General features: G+C 45.3%; 2 protein-coding genes across 2 annotated transcripts; one reads left to right on the top strand and one right to left on the bottom strand.

Moving 5' to 3' along the window:
* Positions 1 to 3,624: 3,624 nt before the first annotated feature.
* Positions 3,625 to 4,695, top strand: LOC104413717 (lysophosphatidic acid receptor 6-like). Its single transcript, XM_010024788.1, has one exon. The coding sequence runs from the start codon at positions 3,625 to 3,627 to the stop codon at positions 4,693 to 4,695; it is 1,071 nt and encodes a 356-aa protein (XP_010023090.1).
* Positions 4,696 to 7,106: 2,411 nt separating this feature from the next.
* On the bottom strand, positions 7,107 to 11,584 carry CPSF3L (cleavage and polyadenylation specific factor 3-like). The gene is made up of 7 exons (XM_010024786.1): positions 11,500 to 11,584; positions 10,740 to 10,902; positions 9,777 to 9,884; positions 9,095 to 9,156; positions 8,702 to 8,844; positions 7,820 to 7,949; positions 7,107 to 7,236 (listed from the first exon to the last, which is right to left on the bottom strand). The coding sequence occupies exons 1-7, from the start codon at positions 11,581 to 11,583 to the stop codon at positions 7,171 to 7,173; spliced, it is 756 nt and encodes a 251-aa protein (XP_010023088.1). The 5' UTR covers position 11,584; the 3' UTR covers positions 7,107 to 7,170.
* Positions 11,585 to 12,793: the final 1,209 nt, after the last annotated feature.

The following is a 12,793-nucleotide window of genomic DNA, read 5'->3' as shown; positions in this document are numbered from 1 at the left end:
AGCCTGGGCTATAGTAGCACAGGAACAACTCTGTGAGCCTGACCATGAAATGAAACCTATGTGGCAGTTTGGGACCAGCACCTAGAAAGTGGCTGCCACCATTGCTGGGCTCCAATTTGTTTGTGTCCACTTTCTGCTCTTCCACGGTTGGTGACTTAAAGGTGGGTGAATCATGGTGTGGAGCAGGGAGCACAGATTTCATTATTTTTATTCCTTTTTCTCCCCAAACCACTCTAACCTCAGCTCTTGCCTGCTGGCCCAAGCAATAGAACACACATTGGGTAACTTGTGGGTTGTTCTTCTCATAAATGACACAAAAATCTGTTTTGGTTATAAAATGATTGTTTTTAAAGTGCCAGTTACAGGAAAGATGATGATAGTTTTGACTTTAGAAACTCACAGAAGAAACAATACCTGGTTTAAGCCCTCTGCAGTGGAAACAATGTGCAGCTGAGGTGCCTGGTACCACCATAACTGGCCTCCCCTTTGTCTGTGAGAAGAATTGCAGAGCAGGCAACACACTTGAGGACTTTGGAGTTTTGAGTCTCTGCATGGTGGAGAGCCACAAGGTAAGCAAAGTGGGAGGCAGTGGTTCTTTTTGAACCCTCTTAAAGCCACCCTTGCTTTTGGCAGTGGGGATAGAGGTACTGGTCCTGATACAGAACACAAGGACAGCCTGTTCTGGGTTTCCCTTCGTGAGAAGTGATGCAGCTCTTTCCACTCTGTTCCAGGTAGCAGTTTTGCCAAAGACATGCTTTTGACAGCATGGGAAGGCAAGGCAGGATACCTCCAGTTACCCTCCCTTCCCAGAGGGGATGCCAACTGGTAGCTGCTTTACTCCCTTAGGGACTAACTCTCAAAGACGACAACAGAACCGTGGAGGAGTCCTGGGTCTCTACCATGGAAGAGGAGGGTTGAGGCTGCTCTGTTGCTGGAGTGATACCTGTTTGTACTTTTCTGGTCCAGCCTTGCTGGGTAAGTACCCAAAAGTGGGGATGCTGTAATACACTGCAGTGATTTTCCAACATAAGCCCAGCTTCAAAACATAATGTACTTGTGTGGTTTTAGACAGCAGTTTGCCTGAAAGGGAATGACAGCAAAGTCTTGCTCTACCTCCCTTTGGAGGGAAGTGAGAGCGCAGCTCCAGGCCCATTTCAGATGTCTGTAAGCACTAGTGCTTGGTTCCACAGAGGCTGGAGGGCAGGGTGGGTGGGAGCTGATGGGGGGGCTTTGGATGGCTATATGAAGAGATCTAAAGCCCACACTGGTGCTGGCCATGGGCTGTGTGCCCTCCTGGTCTGTGGGGATGACACTTCACTAGCATGGCAAGTGCTCTGCCTTGGGTCTGAGTGACAGCTCTTCATCTTTGCTTCCTGTGGTTTCTTTCTCTAGAGCAACGTAGCAGAGCTCTGCGGTGCATCTTGCAGGGCAGCGTGCTCTGGTGTTACAACTCTCTTCAGAAGAGCTTAGCAGCAACCCTGTAGTTGTGAGGACTCTTTGGAGAGCCCAGTGTGCTCATCTGCAGCTTTGGTGTGAGAGAAGACGATCTGAGCTCTGGTAAGTCAACTTTCTGACTAAACTAATCATAGGGCAGAAAACCAAATCCTCCTGCTGTCTGGGTGTTAATCAAGCCAACTGCTGCTGCGGGCTCAGATATGACTCTCTGTGATAGTCATGGTGCAAAAATCCCTGCTATGGGATATGTCTGGAAATGTGTCCCAGCTTTTGGTGGCAATAAAAACCTGTTACCAAATCCAGCGAGTGAGCAGCAGGTTCAGCTGTGCAGGCAGTGGCCTAGACGCAGACTGGCTGACTCTGCAGTTAGCACAGTGCTGTTGTCAGCTCTTGCTTTGCTTGTTAAATCCCAGAGCAACTGTTAAAAATAACCTGAAGATGTTTAATTAAAGAACATGCTCTCTTAGCATCACAGAATGTACCAGCAGTGGGGAACTTCTGTACAAACTCAGTCATTTTTGTCATGTCCACCATTAATACTTGTGACTTGTTACTGAGGGGAATTTAGCATTCTTCTTTTTGTATTGTATTACTAATTCTATTCAGTTGATTCAATTTGGACATCCAGTCCAGGGGCAGATCTCTTTGTCTGATTGTTTGACAGTGATGCTTTAAAATTAAACCCAGAAAAACCTCACACTTGAGCAGAGTTCAAAGACTCAAGCTTGGGTTTTCTATGCAAACGTGTCTAATAATTTAATGCACTCAGAATCCAGTGGAAACTTTGATGTAGGCTTTTGTGTGGTTTTGTAAATCAAATAACTTTGTGCAGAAACAGGTCAGCGATGCCTTTTGGTTGTCTGGAAGAAATAACAGCCCTCCTTGCCCCAAAAAAACCAGACAAAACCCACCCAAACAACTCTGGGGAGGCAGAGCTGGATTTGGGACGGATCAGAGTAGGTTTTAACATGGTGAGTGGAGTGTATGTTACTAATAAGAGGTGGAAGTGGCCGTGTACTTGGAAAATACGTGCTTATTGTAGACTCTGTCACTTCTGTTGTCTCTCAGAGAGAGTGAAAGTGTTCTCAAACAGATGGATGTGCATGGTGGGGTCCTGCAGTGTCTATGGGACTGGAACAAGGTAGAAGAGTGACTTAGTTTTAACTGACTTGTGCTTGTCTTGTGGGGAGCAGCAGCCAACCCATCCCCTGGCCTGTCCTGCCCTGTTAATGGTTCTATCTCTTTCCCCAGTTGCAAGGATTTACTTTGGCCCTAGATAAGATGGATGTTCAGTAGCTCTTGCTCTGGCAAAACCTAGAGATAAAGGTTGTTTCACGTCCTGTGCTGCTTATGTTACACCTTACCTGTGCCTGGGTTTGTGTTAATTTTCCTGTGTGTACAACCGCTTTGCTATTAGGTGCAAGACACATGTAAGCACATACATATAGTTGCCTACTTAAAGTGAAACCTTATTTTTTCCCTTTCTGATCTTCCAGATATTTTGGGTGCTTTTGACTTCACCAGATAAATAACTCTTGGGAGGAAGTGTGAATTCAGAGTTTCCTTTGGAAAGCACCCAGTAACCTTTGTGGGTTTGTGCTGTCCGTGGCTCAGTTTAGGAACGTTGTGTGTATTGTAGCTGGGTTTAATTTTCCAAGGCCTTTAGGGGCCTCTGTTCAGGTGTCTGTGTCTGGCTCAGTTACTGACATGACTTTGATGGAGAGAAACTGCGCTGCTGGAGCAGCTTATTGCTTATGTGATGTGAGTGACCTGGGTGAGGAGTCTGCTCATACAGCAGCTCTTTCCTGTATTTCAGACACACCAACTAGTCCTTTACACTGCACCAACTACCTGTTTCTCTTCTGTGTTTTAAATACTGTTCCTTAGCAGGAAGGTTCCACACATGCTCTTTATAAAACTGCAGCACAAGGTAAAACAGTTCAGCATTGCTACCTCTGGTATTTCAGTATTGCCACCTTGTGATGATTTTAATGCCAGTAAATACTTCAGCTGCTTGTGTTTTAAATGATTTATTCTCCCTTCCAGCATCACCGCTGAGCACAGACTGCACCAGGCTTCACTGTCGAGAGGCTTCAGCTCTTACCCACTCAAGATGAAATCGGACACAAGAACCTCCTGAGGTAAGGGGTGGATTAAGACTCGTACCCCATGGTAGGTGTCCCTCCAGCAGAAATCATGGCAGACGTTTCCTGGACTGAAGGAGTCTCCAATGAGACAGCTGCCAATTCCAGTGCAGAATTCCATTTGGAAGCAGATTTCCAGTATTCCTTGTTTACTGTCATCTACAGCTTCGTCTTTGTGCTGGGGCTGGTAGAGAACGTGTTGGCCCTGTACCTGCTGTCCTGCAGGGTAAAGCACACCTCTCATTCCTATGTGTACATGATTAATCTAGTTCTGGTGGACACCTTGTTCGTGTGTGTGTTGCCATTCAAAATTCACTACCACCTGAATAGGAACAACTGGATCTTTGGGGACATAGCCTGTAGGGTAACTGGGACTCTGTACTACATCAACATCTGCCTCAGCATCGCCTTTTTCACCTGCATCTGTGTGGACCGCTACATCGCGGTGTTGCACCCCTTCACCTACATCCAGATCAAGGTCATCCATTACGTGGTGGTGGTCACAGTGCTTTGGGTGGTCGCTCTGAGCATCATGGTTCCGCTCATCCTCGGAGGTCCCCTCCACAACAGGGGCGTGGGGAACACAGTAGCGTGTTTTGAGAACTTTGCCACGAGTAGCTGGACTTCCCGCATGACAACTTACAACGTCCTGGCCTTGGTTTTTGGGTTTGTGATCCCCTTTTCCATCATTCTCATCAGCTACCCTCTCATTGCCAAGAGGATCTCCCGCATCAAAAGCAGCATTCACAAGAGGAAGGCCCTGAGCACCATCTACATCATCCTGGTCATTTGTACTTTGTGCTTTCTCCCCTATCACCTCACTCACCTGCTCCACTTCTTGATGAGAATCCAGGTCATCCAGAACAAGGCGTTCGCCAGCTTGATCTACAAGATGCGGAAGGTCACCCTGGCCCTGGTGAGCTTCAACTGCTGCCTTAACCCACTCCTGTACTACTTCAACTCCTCCAGCAGGCAGTGGCACTTCAACTTCAAGCTCAGATCCAGGTCTCAAGTGGTGTACACCATCTGCGACCAGAAACTTGGGGAGTGCTCCTACGTTTATAAACTGCACCAGAGACGTGGAGAGGGAAAATAGAGATGGAATCAACTGAGCTACTTAAAGTAAGTACAGTATTCATCTCTCCAGCTGTCCCTTCAAAACCAAAGCTGTAAACCTACCCTTTCTTCATACAGTGACTGTTACATCAAGGCCACACTGGAGGGAGGTGCCTAACAGCTTAATATGTGTATTAGCCAACCAGGAGGCTACCTGGGAGCTGTGTTTCTGCAGTCCTGGCTAGCAAGCACTGTGTTCATGTACACTGATGTTTTGGTCTCCTTTTTGTTTAACACTGGGTTAATAGGAGAGCGCAGGGCTCTTCTGGAAAGCCATACAGCCTAGGAAAGGGTTATGTGAAGGAAACCAGCCTCCTGCTGGGGTGGATAGGGCTGTCCTGCTTGGTTTTCCCCATTGTGGAGGGATCTTCACTCCCCGGGGGCACACCAGAGCCAGCTGGGTTCACAAACTGCTTTCTGCCTACATTCCACAGCCAAATAAGGGCTTCTCATCCCTCCTTCCCAAGGAGTACAGGGTTTCCAGTGTTGTGCACCACTGGATTCAAGCTGGACATCTGCTAACACAGGTTTAGTAGATCCAAGTATTGATCAGTCAGTTAACCCTGTGCAGGACCAGCGGTGAACAGGCTGCTCTGGCCATGTGGTCATCAAGGGAAGGCCCCGCAGGAGCCAGCACAGCTCCTCACACAGTGCAGTCCTGTTCAAACATCACAGTTTGTGATTATAAACACAGTCTCTAACCTATCTCACCCCTTCTATTAACAGCACCACACAGCTTCTGAGAACTGCATTTTCCACCCTGTGAGACTGTGGAGGGGATTTATCATCTGGGGGTTTCAGAGTCATCACGAGACCACTGACCTGGGGCTGATAAACTGCTTAAAAGCCAACAAGATACTGAAGATGATGTGATGTGGTAGCAGATAGAGACTGGCTATTCTGTTCCTTCCCACGTCACCCCCAAACTCTGTGAAGTGTGTGTATGTACAACTGCTGAGCAGGAGTGCAAAAGGGAAGGTGTTCTGGGGCTTGTGGACCAGGGCAGGAGGAGGGCCTGGCTCTGGCAACGTGCTGAATCCCTGATTCCATTTCCAAACGTGCAAATTGCAGGTTGAAAGTGACACTTGGACCTGGCAGCACTGCAGCAGGGGCTGGGGTTTTGGGGTTAAGCTGTGTTATTGGAACTGCCATGGGCCTTAAAAGGAAGGAGGGAGGGAGCAGGATCATGGGGCAGAATGGGGTGAGGGGATCAATGTTGTGTGTCTCTGTACGATGTTGGAACTTCTCTTTGCACAATGGATGCTGCAGCTTCTGCCCATGCTCAGCCAATCCTCTGATGGCAGCTGCTACTCTGGTTAAGGACAGAGGTAAGAGGGTTGGAAAATAAGCAGCATGGGTGTAGGGGTGTGTTGGGGCCTTGGTTGGTGGGAAACCACCCATGCACAATGGTGGGAAGCAGGAGTCTTGCATTTGGAGGCTATATTGATCAGCTAAAGCTGATCACTGAACCACTTCAGCAGTAGATGGATGCAGCAAGCAAACCAAGAGCGGATCTGAAATCACTGTAACAGAGCTAAAGCTTTGTAACAAATGGCTTTTGTGGGTGCAGTGTTTTACTTGTTGGGATGGGCCTGACTTGCATTAGTTATTGCTACCTGCACTTTGAATCCCACAGAGTGGATCCGTGTTGTAATGATGGGTCAGTGACTGACCTCCCCCTTCCTGCATTCTGCTTTTAGCTTGGAGGAATTATTAAGTATCAGTAGAAAACCTGCTCAAACTCTTCTAAAAGATGCTGAAAATGAGTATTCCTGCGTTCCTGTGCTTGATGGGCTTGGTAAGACAAGTGCAAATCCTGGCACTTGGAGCTGAGGAAAGCCTCCGTGGGAGTATTAGAACAAACTAATCTTTTCCCTTTCATGAGACTGCTCTTTTTGTCTCATTTACAGGCTGTGGGAAAACCTCCCACCACTGGAGGGACTGTTCCTTCTCATTAAGCACAATCTTTATGTTCTGCACAAAGGCAAAAACTAATTCTGAGCCTCCATCCGGGAGTGCAGCTTTCCTGCAGGCTGGCAGCTGCCAGGAGGGAAGTATGGAGAAGGAAACATTACGCTGCTGGGGGAAGAGCACGTTCAGGGGGTTGTACTCTTGCCTCTATTATAGTTTGTATTTTAGTTGTGATGCTTTGGAAACTCCTTGTTTCACTGGGCACTGCTGAGGGTTTAAGGGAAATGAGCTGAGGGGAGGTTGATGAGCATCTCCTACAGCTTGAGCAGCACAAAAGTTGTCCTCATGACTCTAAGGCTGTAGTGACCCCCTGGCCAGGTGTCCAGCGTGGTGCTGTTGGAAGGGTGTACACAGGCACTGCAGCCATTGGACAAACACTGTAATTCCTTTATTAAAACAGAACTATTTAAAAGCAGTGACAGTGTAACCAAAATAAATCTGTCTCTCTCTGAAGCACCCCTGAGAGTGGGGCTCTGGGGGGGGCTCACGCTGTGCTCTGGGGGAGTCCTTTCTTCAGAAGGGAAGTGAGATAGCTGCCCAGCTCCTCATCCTAGAGACAACAGACAGAAACGGGATGAAAGCAATCATCTGCTTGACTTTGCCATGTGGGCAGTAAATTCAACTCTGGTACCTAGAAATAGACTGAAGTAACTCTAATGTAAGCAGTGTTTAAAAATGGAGGCAGTGCAGTCAGCACAGATGTATTCCTGGGTATTCTCTCATAGTATCAATGTAAAACTCCATTTGTTTAAGTACGTGTCTGGACTTGAGGTATCTCTTTTGAGGAAAACGACCTGTTGTCTTGAAAAAGAATATAGAACCATTGATTTTTCCTTCTTTGCCCTCAAGAAGGCAGTTCCCTGCTGTAAAAGTATTTAAAACTGCAGCCAGGGAAGTACACTTTGGAAAGGAAGAAAGATCAGACTGTCTGATCTCAGCACTAGTCTGTGTTATCCTGCTTTCTGCTTGTTGTTTAGTTTCACACCTAAGAAATACAGATACCTCCAAACTCTTTATGGCAGTAGTGCTACAGCTGAGAATAGAAGCTGGGTACTGTAATGTCCTCAAAACACAGATATAACTTTAATTAACTTTGTAATTAAATTGGTAAGTACAGCTTGAAGAATTCCTACCTGGTAGGTCCAGGATACAAGCAGAACTTTGGTTCCTTGATCCTCCGAGTGTGCCGTGGCTTGGATAAGAATGGACTCCACTGTTATAGACCCATCAGGGAGATGCTGCACTGAATAATCTTTCAGGACACTGGTAAGAGAGAAGATACAGGATTTAGTTTGGATGGGACATGCACACAGGTTGAAGGGTGCTCTTCCCTGTACCTCTGAATCCCCACCACCAATGTGTTCACAGTGGAGAATGGGGCTGATTCATAACTTGCTTATTTTGGTGCTTATATTAATCATGTATAGTTTAGTGTGAGGTGTCCCTGCCCATGGGTTGGAACTAGATGATCTTAAGGTCCTTTCCAACCCTAACTATTCTATGATTCTATGTAGCATTTCCTACAGGACTTACTTCTGGCTTTCATGATGTCCATAGCTCCAGGCTGAACTCTGTTCATCCAAGCAAAGGACTACTCACTATTCACCAGCTGCCTCTGTAGGAAGCATTTAAGGTTCACGTGCTGCTAGCTACTGAACAGCTTAAGAGGTGTTTTGCCCCTACACTTGATGGTCTTGCTCCAAACACTTTAGCTAGAATCAGCAATGAGAGCAGCAAGCCAACAGGAACAAAGATTTGGGGTGTTCTGCCTAGCTTGGTAAAGACCAGGAGCTGGTAGGTTGATGACCAGCCTCTGCTACTGCAGCTCTATGAGCTACATAAACTAAAATCTACAGCACTTGTCTTCTGGGCTGCAGAGAATTTTCTCCTAGTAACTCGGGGGCTGGTCTGGGAGGCCGGAAAGGAGGGGACACTTGAGCTTATCTTTCTTAATAGAGGTGGTACAAGTCCACCCCGGGGGGGGGGAACAAGCACAGCTGGGGCTGTGGCCTCACCCTTTGAGGTGGTTGTACACACGAAGCACCGTCTCGTGCTCCTTCCGCGGGTCCTGGATGTGGACGCGGCAGGTGAAACGCAGCTGATGTTCTGCCAGGCCCAGCTCCTTCAGAGCCTGCTCGGGGGAAAGCAGGCGGAAGCTCTGCAGAGGGAAAGCACAGACCCGTTACGAGGTGTTTGTGAAGCTCTGTTCCTCCCCTGTGGCACACTGGTACGTGTCCACCACCGGGAACCCAGCAGGTAAGATCGCTCCCTTTCAACCTCTGTCTCAGCACGTCTCAGGCAAGCGGTAACGGCGAGGCTGCAAAGGTAAGATGGTGGCAGAACGTCCACCTAAATTACTATTTCAAGTCTTTAGTTCCCAAAATGAATGTCAGAATTATTTTACTTACGTTATCCTTCATCATTAACGTGCCATGCATGAGCTTTGGCTTCTTGACATCTGGTAAGAGACCTAAAGGGAGAGAGAGACCATGGTTAATGATGAAGTACTTACTTTTCACACAGGCAACTGCTATAGGACTTAATAATTTGTATTTCTGAGTCTTGCTGAGGTTCAGAGACAAGTATCTTACATAGTTGTTCTCCTGTTAAAGTGCATGGTGCTTAAACCATCATCATAAGCATCTAGACACAGAAGCAGCCGTGCTTAGTGATAGATACATAACAACTGCTTCTCTTCCCCCATCACCTCCCGATTTGAGAGATTCTTCTGACTCATTCACCTCTGATTTTCAGATTCTTCTTCAATTTGGTTTATAAAAGCACTTCCAGTTTTCAGACCTAGCTAGCAAAAGCTTACATGGGGTTTGTTTCATAGCAGAGGGCAGCGAGTAGCAAACAAGGCAGCGTGTGTTTGCTATTACACGGTTATTGATGACACATTCACAGCACGGCAGCTGCTGCATGTCACAGGAAGCCCTCCCAACCTCTAAATGCTGATAAAACCTGTTCTTGTACAGGAAGCTCTGCTCTAAGTCACCACTGCTACAACCAGCTGTTTCCACCTAACGTAAGTGCAACACAACACAGCGGCAGGGCCCAGCAGATGGAGTTCTTGGTTGAAAGTGTCACCTATTGCTGTTTCTCTCTTCAGGAGGCCCAGGGATATATCCACAGGAATGCTGGGATTGGTAAATATCGTCGTGGTCTCTCCGTTGGCAGGCATGTAGCAGCTGACATCTGCAATGTGAAGGACCAGTGTCAGAAGGATGGTGGCTGCTGCAGCGTTTCCAAGCCCGGACCAGCACTTCACCCCTGAGCAGACTGCAGGGATCCCCGAGCAGATGAGGCTGAGAGGTTGGCAGAAGAATATTGCAGGTGTTGGCAAGAGGCTGGAAAGCAGAACTGCTGCTCAGACACCTCATCAGAGCCCCAGTGAGCCTGGCTAGCCTTAACAGAACAGACTGCAACAGAACTGCCTGCCCTCCGATGCTGACAGAATGCTGCAAAGATACCTGCAGACAGTAAGTAAGCAGCCAGTGTGAATTCTGGGATTCCTCTACTCATCTGTTAAGGGTCAGCTGTTTTCAAGGAATTATTTCTTTTCCTGGAGCTCATTCCCCTTAACTGAAGTTGCTAAAGCACAGTTTCAGATGTACCCTGCCTCAGCTTCTAATGTGATTACGAGCTGCTATGGTTTTATGATTCTAATATAAATTCAGTAAGTGCTGAGCTACAACAACACAAACATAACCAAACAGCTTACACTTCAAGTCCAAATGGGCATTAGAATTCAAGGGGTTTACCTATTAAATAAGAGATGTTATGGATGCTAGTTTTGGGGGGTGACTGGTCCTCTAAATTACATTATGCCTCATCTGTGCAGGGGTCCCATGGATTGAATTCAAGGCCAGGTTGGACACGGGGGCTTGGAGCAACCTGCTCTAGTGGAAGGTGTCCCTGCCTGTGGCAGGGGTTGGAGCTGGAGGAGCTTTAAGCTCCCTTTAACCCAAACCAGGCTGGGATTTTATAAAACACGTGAACTTCAAAGCCTGCTCTCTCCACCACTGCACTTCAGTACACCACCATACGCACGAAATTCCTGTTCTATTTTCTGCTTCAGAAACTCCATCTTCTTTGCTTCCCCGTGGACCAGGAGAACATTCCGAGGCTCAGCCTGGCGAATCAGCTGCATGATCCCCTTGGCATCGGCGTGTGCACTGAAGGACATGTACTCCACCTGCATCTTCACTTCCAGCTGTGGAGGAGCAGAAAGCATCTCTGTGCATCTGGAACTGCTCTGGCTCACCACAGTGCCTGTACCACACCCAGCCAGACCCCAGCTCCTACTGGATTTAGTTTAAAGAAGGAAACAGAAGTGAATTTCCCAATGAATTGGAAATGAACCTCATTTCCCAATGGAATGAGGCTGGAGTCAGAGGTGCTTGTCAGCAGACACTGAATGTGATGCTGCACAGAAAAGCTTTTAATAACTGAAGGGCTCAAAGTACCCAATTTCAGAGCACAGAAATTGTTGCACATTTGCCAAAACAGATCAATACTTAAGGACAGTTGGTACCAGTTTCATAGCACCATCTGCCTAAAAGTGCATCATTTTAACGTGACTAATGAGGCCTAAATATTAATCCTTGTAAATATGCCCTGACAAAACCTTATGGTGGAAAAAGACACTGTTGCCAATGCAAAGGGGAAAACCCAACACCAAAGAAAATGTCCCTTGGGTGTTTTCAGTGTTGTATGTGGCATATTCCCATTACATGCATGTGGTGTTTAACTGCCACCTAAAGTTCTGAAGAACTTCCCCCAAATGATCCTCCTTGAAAATCAAACTTACTATTTGCCTTCCTTCCATCTCCAGCTTGCGCTGCCCACTCAGGATCTTGTGGCCTACAGTTCCCTGCACGCAGTAGCCAGGCATGATCACCTGAGGAGGAGAGCAGAAATCCCTCCACACTCTACACATGGACTATGTTGTCATCATAGATACATCAGCATCATGTAGTTGTGGATGCAAGTTTGTGTTCTTCCCGTCTTAGATACAACCATCCTCTGGCCTGGGCTGGTTCTCTACACTCAAGTCATTTAACCCTGGTGCTCAGGAAAGGAAAAGCTCTCCTGCAACATTTGTTCTTATCACAACCACTCATATGATAATATATATAGTAAGATATAATAAAATACATGATATGACATCATATGATAAGTTATAACATAATGAGATTATGTAATATGATAGAATACAACAGAATGTAGTAGAATATAACATCATATGCTATGATATATAATTAGAATAGGCTAGAATATAACAAAAAATAATAGACTATGATATAATATTCATATCATACCATATTGTGTATTACATATTATATTGTTATATTATATTGTATCATTTCATAATATAATATTCTGGTCTATAATATCATAGCATCATATCCTATATCATTATATTACATTATATATCATAATATTCTGTTACATTCTATTACATTCTATCATTCTATAGTATTGTTACATTCTGTTATATTCTAACAGACTATAATAGCATGATATAATAGAATGTAACTGAATATAACAGAATATGATACAATAAAACATAACAGACTATTACATTCTGTTACATTCTATTACAGTCTATTCTATGCTATCATATTCTGTTATATTCTGTTACATCCTATTACTTTCTATATTCTGTTACAGTCTATCATTGTTATATTTATTATATTCTGTTACATTATATTCTATCATATTCTGTTATATTCTGTTAAAGTCTATTACATGCTGTCAAATTCTGGTACATTCTGTTACCTTCTGTTAAATTCTGTTACACTCTATTCTATGCTATTAAATTCTGTTACAGTCCACATGCTATATTTGTTAAATTCTATTACAGGCTATTATGTGGTATCATATCTTGTTATTTTCTGTTATATTGTTACATTCTATTAATTTCTGTTAAATTCTATCAATCATATTCTATTATGTTCTATCATTCTGTTATATTTATTAGATTGTTACATTCTGTTATATTCTGTCATATTTTTACGTTCTAGTATAATCTGTTACTTTCTAATCCATTCCATTATACTCTATTACATTCTGCTATATTATGATAGTATATAATGTAATGT

Source organism: Nestor notabilis, unplaced genomic scaffold (genome assembly GCF_000696875.1).
Source record: "Nestor notabilis isolate BGI_N333 unplaced genomic scaffold, ASM69687v1 scaffold6512, whole genome shotgun sequence".
NCBI classification, from domain to species: Eukaryota; Metazoa; Chordata; class Aves; order Psittaciformes; family Psittacidae; genus Nestor; species Nestor notabilis.
Note: the sequence above shows the minus strand (reverse complement) of the source record. Positions and strands in the feature narration are given on the sequence as shown.